At 43.0% G+C, this 16,350-nt stretch overlaps 1 protein-coding gene across 1 annotated transcript in view; it reads left to right on the forward strand.

Moving 5' to 3' along the window:
- The window catches only part of OBSCN (obscurin, cytoskeletal calmodulin and titin-interacting RhoGEF), a 176,748-nt gene that overhangs the window by 43,347 nt on the left and 117,051 nt on the right, over positions 1–16,350 (forward strand). Inside the window, 15 exon segments of the mRNA XM_079300531.1 lie at positions 206–475; positions 759–1,022; positions 2,366–2,632; positions 2,918–3,030; positions 4,004–4,157; positions 5,453–5,614; positions 5,736–5,840; positions 6,501–6,767; positions 7,760–8,029; positions 8,767–9,033; positions 10,471–10,737; positions 11,783–12,049; positions 12,851–13,120; positions 13,728–13,994; positions 14,733–14,999. Coding sequence (XP_079156657.1) covers positions 206–475; positions 759–1,022; positions 2,366–2,632; positions 2,918–3,030; positions 4,004–4,157; positions 5,453–5,614; positions 5,736–5,840; positions 6,501–6,767; positions 7,760–8,029; positions 8,767–9,033; positions 10,471–10,737; positions 11,783–12,049; positions 12,851–13,120; positions 13,728–13,994; positions 14,733–14,999 — 3,477 coding nt within the window.

Below are 16,350 nucleotides of genomic sequence, written 5' to 3' on the forward strand. Positions count from 1 at the left end.
TGGGGTTTCCCCCAACTTTTTTTTGCCTCTCTTTATACACATATTTTACTCAGACATGAGATATGTGATGACCCAGTATTGTGATCACTTACTGTAAATAATCAAATTGCTGCTTCCAGTAAAGTCGTGGAAGCTTTGGCTGTTTGAAGCTGCTCAAACCATGCCTCAAGAACATGCTCCTGAATGTTTTACTCCTGTCCATCAGCTCCCAGGGTGGTGAAATTCGTCACAAGTCTCAACAGCGTGGTGTCTGAGGAGGGAAAAGAGGCTGTGTTCAAGTGCACCGTCTCCCCCAGTGATGCTGTGGTCACCTGGCTCAGGAATGGTGCCAAGATTGAAGCCAGCAAGAAATATGTGATCTCTCAGAAGGACACCAACCACAGCCTCACCATCACTGACCTGACACTGGAAGATGCTGCTGAAATCACAGCCAGTGCTGAGGGTGTGGAAAGCACAGCCAACCTCAGAGTCCGAGGTAAGAGGAGGCAGTGCCCCTTTGACAGGCTGGAAGTGGCACCCTGCTTGGAATTAGGTGGTCTTTAAGGTCCTTTCTAGTCCAAACCATTCTATGATGTTGTTTTGTGTGCCTTTACCTCTAATTAACTATGTTGGCAGCAGGGTATTTCTGCTTTTGCATCATTAAACAAGGGTGCACAGAATGCTTTGGATATGGCAATACATGAGCCACCAGTTTAATTTTCCTTCAAAACCTGTTTCCTGGATCTCCTACATTCCTACTAATATTTCCTCTCTCACAGAGGCCTCAATCTCCTTCAAGAAGAAGCTGGAGCCCAAAACAGTTGAAGAGAGGGAGACAGTGACCCTGGAGGTGGAGCTGACCAAGCCTGCAGAGGTGAAGTGGATGAGGAACAGCATTGTGCTGAAGCCCAGTGACAAGATAGAGATCAAAGCTGAGGGAACAAAGCACACCTTGGTGGTCAAGGACATCTCCTTTGCAGACCGAGGCTTCTACTGCTGTGAGAGCCCCGACGACAAGACCCAAGCCAAGGTCAATGTGGAAAGTGAGTTCAGTGACCCTCAGTTTTATAAATACCCCAGGCAGGGTTTGGAGGTGGATTCCGATCTCTGCATTTTTGTGGGGACACAAGGTTAAAACCATGGGCTTGGCCACCAATGACCAAGAGGAGGTGACAGCTAAGCAGTGAACAGAGAATTTCTGACTGGCTCCTGTTGCCTCCATCTCATCCCTCCAGCTTTGACCATTAAGCTTCTTAAAAGATTGTTCTCTTTACTCTCTCACTCCCTGATCTTCTCCATGTTTTTCCTTGATACAATTTTTAGCAAAAAAAAGAAAAAAAAAAAATCCCTCTTAAACCATCCACTGCCCTGATCTTTCTCTGCAAACCACATTGTTCAGAATGTCTCTTTATATTCAGTCAGGGTCTAAAAAACAATAAAAACAAATATTCTCCTTGAGAGTGTTTTCTCTAGGGTAAGCTAATGGCATCTCATTTATAGCCCTATACTTTTGTCCCTTTCCTACATATTTTTGTCATAATTGTCACAGGATAGGCGAAGGTAGGATTTAATCACTCAAGGACTGTCTAATTTTGTCCATAAAGTCCTTGCCACCAACTAGTGCTGGGCAGGTCCTGAATAATATGTGAGGAAGGACTTGAAAACAGTATTTTGGGTGCTTGGTTTTTTACAATGTAAGGAAACAATTTCCTTGATGCTAGGAAATAAGGGACTTCAGGCACAGTGAGAAAAATCCAGGTTCTAGTCTAAAAAAAGCTTTTTAGTGGTCAGATGATTGAATAGGTTGTCTGGAGAGGTCTTGAAGCCTTCACTGTGGTTTAGATTTTTTTTTTTTAATAGCTGGCAACTTGATTATTTTAGTGCTGATATAAGTTAAAACACTAAACACATTTTACTGGATGATAGGGCATGGATGTCTTGTCACAGGAATGGGTAATATCCACCCAAACCATGGATGCTTTGGCCACCAACCTGTGAGCTGTCAGCACCTTTTGCCCCATGTCATGGATTTTTTCTTTTCCTTTTACTATAATTTTTTCCTCACATCCTTCTTTTATCCTAATTGAAGAACTGCACAATATTGGCATGGATTTGTCTTTCTTTAACAAAAAACTGATAAATCTTGGTAAAAAGTGGAGACAGTAGTGTTTTCTGTGCTATATGTTTGACCTGCTTGTCTCATGGAAGCATTTAAAAAATAGCAGCTGTGTTAGTGGTGTGGTTTTATTTCCTGTAAAACTGCTTGTTTAATTGGCAGGCACCAACTGATTGACAGGTACATGAGCAATAGGGAAATAATCCATTTTGGGAGTCCTGAGGCTGTTTCCTGGTGTGAGATCTCCATCTTTTCCACGTTGTTTTCCAGTGAGGCAGATCAAGTTGGTGAAAGGCCTTCAGCCCCTGCAGGTGGCTGAGAAAGGGACTGTCACCTTCGAGGTGGAGCTGTCACACGAGGACGTGGAGGGCACCTGGCAGAAGGATGGTGTTCGTCTGAAACCTGCACCCAACGTCAGCTTCAGTGTCCTGGGCAAGAAACACTCCCTGACTCTCTCCTCGGTGGCTCTGGAAGATGCAGGACTCATCTCCTTCAAAGCAGAGGGCATTAACTCCTCAGGGAAGCTCACTGTGACAGGTACACAGGCACAGAGGGCTCCAGCCTGCTTGGGGTGGAGGCAATTGGCTTCTCCTGACCTGGAGAGCAAACTTAAAAGGGCAAAAAAATTTTCCAAAGGGATGTAAAGCGCAGTGATGTTCCCTTCTAACATCCTTCTAACAGGATCATTGAGGCATCACTGTCCACAGAACAATGATAAAGTGTCCATACCAATACAAATTTTATTTATTATGACAGCCAGGCTCTGCCTACCCATCAGTGCTTGTGTGACCCCATTCACTGGAATTTCTCTTTCCTTCCCAGAATTGCCTGTGAGGATCAGCAAACCTTTGGCAGATGTCAGTGTAACTCAGAAGCTCAAGGCCACATTTGAGTGTGAGCTGTCCAAACCCAATGCCAATGTGAAGTGGTTCAAGGTATAAAGTGCTTAATGAATTGTGATATTTTAGTTTCTGACCTCTCTGGAAGGGAATGGGAGCCTTTAATTCCAGGGAATATGAGTCTGAGCCTTTGCAGTAAAGATCTTAGCATTGCTCTCTTGTCTTTATGTTCATTTACTCCCCCAATTTGTCACTCTTAGGTTTTTATTTACTGTGTTTATATATTGGATTGAAAGTTAAACTTTTCTATTCTTGCACAGAATGTGAGCACTGTTGTTACAGATTTGCAGTCTTGTGCTTCCCTCCACACCAAGCAGTGTTCACCCAGGATTTACAGTCTTTTGGGGGAATGTGATATAAAGGGAAGCCTCATTTTCCTTTGTCAGTGGCAATCCAGTTCCCTTTCCCTAAAGAGTCATTTTGGGGATCAGTTCTGGCATTTCATGTACTTCCCTTGGGGCTCAGATGATTCTTTCCTTAATTTGGGATAGCAGCAATTCTTCAAGGTGGAATTTGGGCTGAAAGGATCATCTCATTTCAAACCTCCTTCCATGAGCAGGGACATCTTGATCCAGATCAGGTTCCTCAGAGCCCTGTTCAACCTGCTCTTGAATGCTTCCAGGGATGGGGCACCCACCACCTCTCTGGGCTACCTGTGCCAATGTTTTGCCACCCCCATTGTGGAAAACTTCTTTCTTACTTCCTGTCTAAATATGACCCTTTTTTAGTTTAAAACCATTTATGTCTGAAGGAACTCACTGCCAACCCTGCATGGTGTTTTAAGCCTTTAAAAGGTGTCTGAGATCATCCAAAATTTCTGTGTTCTTCAACCATTCCGACTTCCTGAAATCTTTCCCCTGTGCTAAATATTTAACTCAAATTCCTTTAAGCATTGTTTTTCCATTCAATCCAACAAGAAGGATGAAATAAGCCCAGATCTGAATCTGTTTTGCTCATTGCAGATATACAGGAGTTGAGGGTGATCTGCTTTCACATTTTCCCCTTCTAGGATGGGAAGGAGATCCGGCAAAGTAAAAATATTGGGATTATCTCCCAAGGAAATAAGAGAAGCCTCATTATTCACAAATGTGAATATGAAGACCAGGGAACCTATACATGTCAAGCAGCTGAAGACAAGACATCAGCTACTCTAAAAGTTCATGGTATGTTTGGCTGAAGTAGGAAAATACATTTACTGCAGTGCTTTTGGCTACACAGCAAGAAATTCTTTATGAATGTTTGCTTTTTCTAATTGCTCATTTTGGTTAAGTTTCTCTTCCTGGTGAGAAAATGCTGGCAAAGCTGTCTTGTGCTTGCTCGATCCTTACAGTAATTTTTGAAGAGGTCATAACTCATTTTTCCATTTATCATAAGTGATTTCTGTTCTCTGGAATCTGAATGGTGTTTCTGGATTGGCACATCAGGAACTACTGCACAGGCTGGCCCAAAGCAGGGACCCAGTGGCTGGTGCTGATGTGGTTTGGTGGCACCATTGCCACGGTGGGGCTTTGCCTGAATAGGCACTGGGCAAACCTTGGGTGTGAGCTCAAGAACTGCCCTAATTTTTGAGTTGTAAATGCTAAGGAAGGGTCATTATTTCTGCCTGCACCTCTCCTTTGTGCTCGAGGCAGTTTTTCCATCTGAGTGTTGCACTGAGCAACTGGTGAAGCACCAGGTGTGTTTTGTCACCAGGCTCTGAAGCACCTGAGATAAGCTCCGAGATAAAGGCAAATTACTCAGCAGACTGCTCTGTGTCCTGGCAGATGTTATTTTCTAAATGGGCATCTGAAAATCAGATCAGCTCATTCTTAGTGGAAAACAGAACATCTTTCTCATTGCTTACTGGATGCTGTCCTCCTGTGGCTGCTTGGGTTCAGCAGGATCTTCATCAACATCTGTCCCATTGCTCTGTCGAGCTCCCCCTTTACTCCCTGGTTTTGGGATTGGGATGGGTTGTTGTTTACATTTCAGCTCTGCTACTGGGCCTTCTCTTTCAAAAAGAAAGGACAGCAACACATAAATAGATCAGTTCTGACAAAATGAGTGCCAAGGTTCAGAGTTAAAGAGGATTATACTCAGTTAGGAGACTCTCAAAAAAAAAAAAAAAAAATCTTCTGTGCAAAGAGGAGAGCATGCAGAGAGGCATGAATGAGACAAGTTTATAATGACCTAAGATTGCAGACTTGTGCTTAGTTTTTGTTGAATTTGCTTTCATTAACATGAATATTTCTTTCATTAATACTGCATGAAGTTCCAGCATCCATAAAATCCTCTTGCAATAAGCTTCTGCCATAAAAGTATTCACTGTGTTAAAGAAACAAATTACTTAGGAGGAAAGCCTGGTCTAGAATAAAACACAATCCCATCTTTTAACATGTAATTATGCAGAAAGTAAACACACCATACTCACTTATGGAGAAACCCCCAAACGTAAATATTTGTCTTTATGATTTCACAGCCCGAGATATCAAGATTGTAAAACCACTGGAAGATGTGGAAGTGAACGAACTTGAGAGTGCAGCTTTCACCTGTGAGATCTCACATGACGAGGTCGAGACCCAGTGGTACAAAAATGACAACAAGCTCAAGAGTTCCGACAACATCAGAATGCGTCAGGATGGTAGGAGGGAAAAAGGGGATTTGTTCTGGAATGGGGTGGTTTGGAAGATGGGCTGGCATGGGAGACTGGAAAATAGGGTTTTGATCTGGGATAGCTGAGCTGTGTCTGTCTGTCTGTCCAGGAAAGACCTATTCCCTGACTTACACACGTGTCCACGTCGAGGATGCGGCCGAGATCAAATTCGTAGCAGAAAAGGCAGAATCTCGTGCTCAGCTGACTGTGAAAGGTAAATTCTGCTGTTTGTGCCAGCATTGCCTCTGCTCTCTCATGTTACAAACCAATTCACTTCCCTCACTTTGGATGTGGAGATTAAAAAATGTCCTGGAGGGTTCAGGGAAAGAAAAACTGTCTACTTTATTGTCTGGTAAATATCAGCTGGCAGCTTAATTTGGATTAATTCCAGTCAATTCTCTCAGGAGGTTGGATTTGCACCTTTAGATATTTGAAGCTGTGTGTGAAATTTGAGGGAGAAAAAGCCATAGCTTGACTTTTTCTTGCACTTTTACCTTCTGGTGCGTGTTATAAAAAACCCAGCATTTTTGGGTGTGTTTAACTAAGACAGTGTTATTGAAGGAGAGAAAAGGAAGATGTTTGAATTAATGCACTGCTGAGGAGCTCAGAAAACTGGAGATCAATCCCTAGTTTTGCTGTAGCACTGCCATGAGGTGTTGAGGAAACCACCTGTTATTTCTGCAGTTCTGCCACTCCTGGTAAAATATGGAGGAAAAATTTAGCTTTCATTATCTCTTACTAATTAAACTTGTTAATTGAGTGCTCAGCATAGCGGGGATTCTGATCATCATCCAAATTATGGGACATGAAAGAAATATCACTGTTGAGTTTTTATGAAGACCATACTGATTATCCATTTTCTCTGCCCTTGCAGAGCTGCCTGTAAAAATCGTGAAGCCTTTGCGGGACAAGATCGCCCTGTGGAAGCACAGGGGGGTCCTGGAGTGCCAGGTGTCCCGGGCCAATGCCAGGGTCAGGTGGTTCAAAAAGAACATGGAAATTCATCCTGGTGTGAAATACGAGATCGTGAGCGAGGGCGTCTATCGCAAACTCATCATCAACGACGCCGACTACGAGGACGAGGACACGTACACCTGTGATGCCTTTGATGACAAAACCAGTGCTAATTTCTTTGTTGAAGGTAGAGGATGCCTTAATTTTTAGCTTTCATATTTTCCAGTTTCTGCACTGCCTTAGTGTGTGACTCTGAACTCCATATAAAGTGTTAGTGAGTTCTCACGGTTTAGTCGCACAAAACAATCCTTTTCCAGCCCCAAAAACAAGGACACCATTGCAGCTTCAGCCCCAAAAACTGCAAACAGCAGCAAATTGAGGAGAGAATCTGAGTGGATGGGACTGCAGAACTTGAAGCTGTAATTAATGTAAATAGAACAAAACTTATAAAAGAGTGAAAACTCGTGACTCAGGGTCCATCTTGGGTGTAGCCATGGCCAGGCTCTTACACTGCCCAAGGTGTATCCTGTGAAGGCCTTTTAATAAATACCTACTTTATTATTTAATACTGTCTAGCCTCTATTCTAGGTAGCCTCTCAAGGCATCATAGAAAATCTCTTTTTTTCAGCCCTAGAATGCACTGAGAGGAGGATGGGCTTGACTCACTTGTTGTTTACTTTGGAAACACAATGCTGCTTAGAAAGGATTTTTATTTCATGTTATTTATTCTTAAGTCCATTTGTGTTAAATCCTTTTACATACAGTAACATCCTGAAAAATGAATATATGGTATATTCTCCTAAGGAAAATGAGGAAATTCCCATTCCATAGATGTTTATCAAATGTATTGTAAAAACTCTGTTTTTCAGATAAATGTTGCTGCTCCTTTTATCAAAATCTCCACTCCAATGAACCTTCTTTTCCATTCTATAGCACTACATGTTTGATATCAGGATAGGAAGATGACTTTACAATTGGGACTCAGAATCAAGAGATACAGATTCATTTTCTGGCCTGTGACCAGCAATATCTGTTTGCTTTTATACAGAAAAAAAAAAAAAAAAAAGTGTTTTAAGGCCTTTTGAGTTTCACAAGTGCAGAAAAGATGTCACAAGCATTCAGGTTGATAATGGAAAAGCTTTCATGACTCCTAAATCCCTGCTCTCTTGTTCCATCCAGAGCAAGCCATTAATATTGTAAAAGAGTTGTGTGATGAGGACGTGACTGAGCCTGAAGAAGCCAATTTTGAATGTGAGACATCCATTCCATCTGTGAAACCTGCCAAGTGGTTCCTGAAGGGAGCAGCCTTGCAGGCTGGCAGAAACATCATCATGCAGCAGGAAGGCACCATCCACAGGCTGACAATAATAAAAACAAGTGTTGATATGACAGGCACCATCCAGTTCTCCATTGGAAAATCCAAATCCACAGCAAACCTGCTCGTCAGAGGTAATGTGATTTTTAATATATGCCATGTGAATCAGAGCAAATATCTTTCCTCTCTCAGTAGCTGGAAAGTAGTTTGTCATAAATATTCTTTGTTCTTGGAAATGCATGTGTACCTGGAAGATCTGTTTAGTTCTCAGCTCAAGTTGTTGGGAGCTGGATGCACCAACTGAGCCAGAAATGTCTTAGGAAGGGATCTGACTAAATGACTTTGGTGTCCCTGGTACTCAAATATATCAAGCTAAAACTGGTTTATGGTTTATTTTTATTCTCTTGACTTCACCAAGGAGGACAAAACAGATGAAATTTGCCAGGAGAGTTTATTTTGTCCCATTTCTGAATTAGACAAGTTTGATAGCTCATTTACTTAATTCATTTTGTCATTGACTTGATCTAGGACAAAGCCTCAAGGCTTTTTGTCTTCTGCTGTCACCATGGTAAATCTCTCCAATCACATCCTGAAGCCCTTGTTTTGTCTTTCATTTGCTCTTACTTGAATGGAAACCTTGAATTTGGGTGGTTAATATACAGTATTGTCTTAGAGAAATCAGCTTTCCTCACAGATCATCGTGCTGTTGTAGCTTCAAAGCACATGGGCTCTGTTAGACACTTGTAGCTGAGCAGTTCACAAGACAGTTGTGAAAGTCATACATGAAATTAATGGGCATGAAATACAGATTAAACCCTTCCTCTTCTTTAGAAGATGAAATAGTGAATTGATCCATTCATGTGCTTTGCAGATTACCACATCCAGATCACCAGGAAGCTGGAGGACAAAACCGTGCTGGAGCGACACTCGGTCATCCTGTCCTGTGACTTCAGGCCATCCCCAAAGCATGTGAAGTGGTTCAAGGGCCAAGAGCTCCTTGAGCCCTCAGAGAAGTACAGAATCAAGAGGGATCAGTACTCAGCAGAGCTCAAGATCATGAAGGTGAAGCCTGAGGATGCTGGTGTGTACAAGTGCAGGGCTGGGATCGCTGAGACCGAAGCCACGCTGAGCGTTGAAGGTACGAGGGGTTTGCAGCAGCAGGGCTGGCCTGGTGCTGGATTTTATAATTCTCTGTTTCACTCATGGTTCCTCCTCTTGAGGAGAGCTAGATTCCCACAGTTATCTTCTAATTTTATATAAATGCAGCATCACAAGCGAACTGCTGATTCCACAATCCTGAAACCCAACTTTTGGTGTGAAGTTGGTAATGCATGTGGGAGGGCAGCAGCTGGGTAAGGTACAAATTAACATTTGTCAAGACACATTACTGTCCATTTCATGCAAGGAATTAGACCTCTGGTGCTTCTAACTAAAAATATCCTTTATTATAAACTGCTAGAGGCCTCTGGTTCTGGTGATCTTGGCTGGGGTTTTCAGTTCCTGACCGCTGTGTCTATCTGCTATACATTTGTCTACCTGCTACATACACATTTTATAACTACTATTATATATCTGAATACAGTTATTTTTCATAGTGATGTTCTACCCCATCTAGGCATGGAAATGTTTTTAGCCATTTCTTCCCCTCACGTGACACTGGAAGAAAAGATACTCACTGTGTCACTTCCAACAAGAATTGGAACAGAGCCACAGAGTCATTTCCAAAAGTCCAGGGAGCAGCTCTTGTTAGCAGTTTGGCATTACAGAGGGTCTTACTGGATTATGTAATTTCAAACATTGAAATGAGCTACTCAGGGCAGTGGTGATGTCATCATCCCTGGAGGGACTGAAAAGTTCTGGGGATGTGATTTCATGGTGACCTTGGCAGTGCTTGGGGGGATGGTTGGACTCAGTCTTAGAGGTCTTTTCCAACCTAAATGATTCTGTGGTTTCATTCCATCCAAAAAAATATATATTAAAAAAAAAATCGAATAATAGTCCCATACCCACTTGTGAGTTACCTCATCCTTGAAAACAGCATTCCATAAGCAGAAAAGTTGCAAGGAGAAATCTCTACCCAAGGACTGAGAAAAAAAAAAAATTAAAATCCTCTTGCTCCCTAAACCTGAGCAAGTTGCTTAAACTCTTTGTACTTTGTGGCCAAAATCATTGTCTTCATCTCATCCTCTGTGTCACAGTTTCCCTGGAAATGAGTGACTATTTAGTCAAGATGTGTTTGTGTGTGCAGTGACAAGAACACAGGGATTGAAGTTCTGTGGAATATTTAGGATCATTTTAGAAAAAAAAATATTTATTTTTAAATAAAACACAAATGAAACTTCCAGACTGATTTATATGTAAAAAGAGGTTCTAGTTTTAGACAATGTCAGGCTAATTTTGATTAGTCTTTTAAATAGTTGGTGTTTTTTTTTGTTGGAGCAAATGCAGAACCAAGTAAGCGAAATGCGGTGACCAAAGGTGTGCAGGAGACCAGAACAAATCACTGAATAAACTCCATGAAATTGCTTGTGGTTGGTGATTTTTGGTAGTGATGGTGCCCCTTGGTCTCCCCCAGCCCGCAATGTGGAGGTGCTGAAGCACCTGCAGGACGTGGAGGTTGAGGAGGACGGCTCTGCTGTGTTCTCCTGCGAGCTGTCCCACGACGACGAGGACGTGGAGTGGTTCCTCAATGGCACCCTCCTCTACACCAACAACTTCAATGACATCAAGAGTGTTGGCAAGTGCTACACGCTGACCATGAAGCAGGTGAAGCCTGAGGATGCTGGCACGGTGGTGATGAAGTCAGACAAGGTGTCAGAGACCGTGAAGCTCAAGGTGATAGGTGGGTACTGATCACGCCCCTGAATGTGAATTGGAAATGCAAAAATGCCATTATTTGCCAAATCCGTGAGGCAATCCTGCTTAATAGGTAAAAAATGTTGAGCTGTTAAATGATATGAGCTCTTAAACCCCTGACTCACTGAATCCAACAATGGGCAATGAGGATGGTGAAGGGTCTGGAGGGGAAGCCTTGAGAGGAGCAGCTGAGGTCACTTGGCTTGGTCAGCTGGAGGAGAGGAGATGGAGGGGGGACCTTGCTGTGGGTTTCAAAATCTTCATGTGAGGGGAAGTGGAAGGGCAGTGATCTCTCCTGAGGCCAATGACAGGACTTGAGGAAACAGCTGGGCCTGAGTCATGGGAGATTTAGGTTGGATATCTGGAAAAGATTCTTCCCTGAGAGAGTGGTGGGCACTGAAGAGGCTCCTCAAGACATGAACATGGTCCCAAGGCTGCTAGAGCTCCAGGAGTGTTGAGTTGTCTGTATAGGGACAGGTGTTGGACTTGGATGATCCTTGTGGGTCCCTTCCAACTCAGGATATTCTATAATTCTATGGGTTTTAATACACCAATTCTGGAGCTGGATCCAATCAGCCATGAAAAGACAGTTTCCTTCTGTCCTTCTTAGGTCCTAAAGTTCAGTCACACAACTGAGTTTCTGTGGTTTCACAGGTTCTTGGGCACCCTCAGTGAGTGTGCAGGTGACACCCAGCTGAGTGGGGCGTGAGACATGCCTGGGGCTTGAGGTGCCATCCAGAGGGACATGGACACAGTCAAGAAGTGAGACCATATGAACCTCTTGAGGTTCAAAAAGGCCAGTGTGAGGTGCTGCACCTGCACCCTCGTGTCAGCACAATCTTGGGATGAAGGGATTTGGAGCAGGATGAGGGATTGAGGACAGGATGAAGGACTTGGGGATGCTAGTTTAGGTTCTGCACTGGTATCAGCAACATTGCCAAGTGTTTATTAATGTCTCTAAGTATTTGATAGCAACTGTGAAAGTGTCCCAAACATCCTGGTTATTCTCTGTTTTGCCTCTTGACCTTCAGAGAAACCTGCTGTCTTCATGAAATCCTTGGATGACGTTTTCGGTGAGGAGCGAGGGGTGATCAAACTGGAATGTGAGGTCTCCAAAGAAAAGGTCAAACCTGTCTGGAAAAAGGATGGTGTGAAGATCACTTCCAGCAAGAAGTATGAGGAGATACAGTCTGGGAAAACCCTGTGTCTCCTTATCCATGACCTTGAAAAGACAGATGCAGGGTTATACACCTGTGACATCGGCACTGACGTTGCCAAATCCAAGGTCAGCGTTCAGGGTAAGTGTTGTACACAGTGGCCTCTCATAGGGTGTTAAAAATATCTTGCCTGCTCCTGAACAAATCTCACATAATTCTGTGATGTCTGAGCACTCTCTGTTAATTTTGGTGTAAGTATATCTGGGTTTCTAAGTGAAAAATTAGTGTCAGGAATGTGGTGAAAATTTTCTTCCTTAACAGAAGTCCTCCCAGAAAAGCAAAAGTTCCTCAAAAAAAAAATCCCAACAAGCAACAAACAAGTCCCCCAAGCAGCCTGTTTCATATTGACTCAGAGTCCATTGTAGGAAGACAAAAGCAGGACAATATCTGTTTAGGAACCCAGTGGTTCAGCCTGTCCTCTAATTCTTGTGTCAGCCTGAAGGACAAAGAATTGTTCGTGGCTGCCAAACACATAATGAGAAAAAATTAGAATTTGCCTGGTTTGAACATCAGGAGTAACAAGTAAAAACTTCAAATATTCCATTTCCCCTATCAGCATGAAAAAGAACCTCACCCATTGTCCCAGAGGCCTCTTTCTGACAGCTTTTCTCAAATTCATTGCATCTTGAATCTTTCCCACTGAGCTGTTTTTCATTCAGTCCTTCCTGAGCACAGCCAGGACATTCACATTTATCTTTTTGTACAACTTTGGGATGATTCTGAGTCTGAAAAATCCTTCCCATGTCACAGTCATGTCTAAGGAATGCAGTGTCCTGCCAATCTAGCAGACAAGCCCCTCTTATGAGTTAAAAATGTCATTACTCCATCCTGTCTATTATAAAAGCATTTTTAACTTGTATTAATGTAATTTTTGTTGCCTAGAACTTAACATTGGCATCACCAAACGGCTCAAGAGCACTGAAATCCAGGAGGGAGAAGACTGCACTTTTGAGTGCATTCTGTCCCATGAAAGCATTGATGACTTCAACTGGACATTGAATGGAAGGAAAGTGGAAAGTGGGGGGAGATTCAAAGCCTTCAATGCAGGTCGGAAATACACACTGAGTATCAAAAATGTGATTCCTGAAGACACTGGGGAGGTTATCTTCACTGCCCGTGGTCTCACCTCCAAGGCTTCCCTGGTTGTGAAAGGTGAGGGGATCAGAAATGTCATTTGTAGCAAACACTTGTTATGATCTGAGTCAACAGCAACCTTCCCAGTGAGCTTTGAAGAGCTGAGATTTTTCCTTAAAAGCAAGTGAAATGCTGAAACTTTTAGTAGATATTTGACAGACTACACTAGGTAGTATGTACAGATAATTACAGCCCAGACTGTGCATCACAGATAATCACCCAAGGCTCCTGGGTGGTCAGTGGAGAGAAGAAATGGGTAATTTTCAGTCATAGTTCATAATCTGTAGTTAGTCCTTTTCCATAGAATCAAGAAATCACAGAATGGTTTGGGTTGGAAGGAGCCTTCCATCATCTTGTTCCAACTTTGCACAGGGTGTCCAGAGGAGCTGTGGCTGCCCCTGGATCACTGGAAGTGTCCAGGACCAGGCTGGACTGGGCTTGGAACAACCTGGGATAGTGGGAGGTGTCCTTGACTATGGCAGGGGATGGAACTGGATGATCTTTGAGATCCCTTCCAATCCAAGCCCTTCTGGGATTCTGTGATTTGAATTGCAAAATCCCCAACAATATAGAGATGATTTTCATTCTAAGGTCTTTTAATTTAATTTTATTTGAATCTCTGCAGAAAAACCTACTGAAGTTACAAAACAGCTGGAGGATAAGACATCACCAGCAGGGCAGGACATCACCCTGAGCTGTGAACTGTCCAAAGCTGATGTGAACATCAGGTGGTACAAGGATGGCAAAGCCATCCGGAAAAGCCAGAAATACGACCTGCAGCAGGAGGGGACACAGGCCACCCTCATCATCCATGACTCCATGGTCAAGGACAGTGGGGAATACACCTGTGAGACTGAGACCTCCAAAACAACAGCCAGGATCACAGTGCAAGGTCAGCTGAAGGGTGCAAGGGGCTGGCAGGCTCAGAGGTTGGGTGTAAATATCCTCAGCCATGGGAGATTCCTCCTCCATCTCTCTGGGTGGGATCAATTCTTAATTTTATAAAAAATCATTGATTAAAAGCTTAAAAAAGATAGGAAAAATCTTCTTGTGAAAACTGAGCAATCTTATGGGCTCTGTAACAAGACAATCAAAACTGGCAGTTTGAATGATTCTATTTTGAATATGAGTGATGAAAACTGCAAGAGGAGACCTCACCAGTACATGGACCATGGCATTCAACTTTCCTGGAGATATTTGACCTGATATGTCCTGTGGCAGGAGGGGAACCTGGTGATCTTAGTTGTGTTCCATCTGATGGGATGAGAGGAAATGGCCACAAGGTTTAGATTGGGTGTAAAAAGAAATTTCTTCATGGAAAGGGTGGTCAGGCATTGGAACAGGATGCCCAGGGAAGTGGTGGAGTCACCACCATTGGGGGGATTTAAAAGATGTGTAGATGTGGTTATTTGGGATATGGTTTAATTAAGTTAATAGTTGGACTTGGTGACCTTAGAGAATTTTTTCAGACTAAATGATTCTATGATTATTTTTTTGATGATTCTATGAGCTGGACCAGAGAGGATCCAAGACCACTCTGGATGCTCAGGATTAGTTTGGATAAAAAATCTGTCTCTCATTAATTTTTTAATTTCTTTGTTTGTTTGTTTGTTTGTTTGTTTTCTTTCAGAAAAGCCTAATTATTTTATCAAGGAGCTTTCAGACCTGAAAGTAGACGAAAGTGGAACTGCAGTTTTTGTGTGCCAGAGTGAGAGAGCTGCATCCTCTGTGGTGTGGAGGAAAGGCATTGCTGAGCTCAGGGCTGGCAGGAAATATGAGATCACACAGAAAGGACAAGTCCTCCAGCTGACCATAAAGAACTTGGAGAAAAGTGACAGTGACACTTACAGCTGTGACATTGGGGATGCCCAGTCCAGAGCCAAGCTGACTGTGCAAGGTATGGATGAGAGGAATGTGATTGTGCATCCCTTTTCTGCCATGGGAAACGTGCACAGGCACCTCAGCAGAGCCCCTGGTTTCTGGTTCTATATCTCTCTTTTTGTGGCCAAAAATATAGGAATGTAGAGCTGAATGTGCAGAGCAGATTGAAGTAATTGCACCTGCAGTATTTTGGGTGTGATTTAAACCCCCCAAAAGTTAATGTGAGGGGATAGATTTGTGTTCCAGTGTGAACATTTAATGGGTGTGATTCACAGTGCCTGCTGTTGGATAAGGGAAGGCTGTCCTGCCTTCAGGCTTTTCTCCAGAGCCCTAGATTATCCTTCCCAGGAGTGGTTTCTAAGAGGTGGTGGGGAAATAGAATAGTCCATAGAGTCATGGATTGGAAGGGAACTTAAAACCCACCCAGTGCCACCCCTGCCATGGGCAGGGACACCTTTCACTGTCCCAGCTGCTCCAAGCCCTGTCCAGCCTGGCCTTGGACACGGCCAGGGATCCAGGGGCAGCCACAGCTTCCCTGGAAATCTGTGCCAGGGCCTCCCCACCCTCACAGGAGAGAATTCCTTCCCAATATCCCATCTAGCCTTGCCCTCTGCAGAAATTATTCAAGAATAGTCAGATAGAAGTGCAGCAGCAACATCCACTTGCTAATTCAGTTTTTAAAGACAAGAGGGTAAAGCCAAACTCCTCTGGTCATCTGCTGCAGCATCTTCAAGAAGCAAAGAAATGTGTTTAATCCCCGTCATAACATCAGGCTCTGAGCTGTCTGAATTCACTCTGAGGTTTTTAATACCAGCTTTTCTGAATGGAAAAAACCACTTCTCTGTTACAAACATCAAAGTTAAACATCCCTGTGCTGATTTTATAAGTAGGAGCAACATCAGAGACATTTTTGTATACAGTGATAACCTTATTTATTTTTATAGTGAGGTTTATCTTTGTTTATATTTATGTTTAGTTTAGGATGTATATATATATATACAGGTTTCCAGGGCAGATGTTTTGGGGCTTTTTTACCAAAGCCACAGTCAGACATTTTCTCCATTTCCCACTGTGCTTGTGGTTGAACTGAATTCAAAGAAAGCGTGGGATCAGTGGTTCTATCCCATAGAAATAAAGTTATTTTTGCTGTAGATAACCAGGCAGGTTGTCAAGGGAGAGATCATCTCTTGGTGACATTTAGAGCCCAATAATGCTGTCAGAGACTCATCCTTCCAGCCTTTCCAGAGATTTCATTAGGAGAAAATTTACAGCCTTGTATTTGCATTGTGCTGGCTACTTGTTCTGCTTTGTGTTTTTTGGTGCTTTAAAGTTATCTTCACCCTATTTTGGTGTTTGTCCTGTATATA

This window comes from Erithacus rubecula (genome assembly GCF_903797595.1).
Source record: "Erithacus rubecula genome assembly, chromosome: 3".
NCBI lineage: Eukaryota > Metazoa > Chordata > Aves > Passeriformes > Muscicapidae > Erithacus > Erithacus rubecula.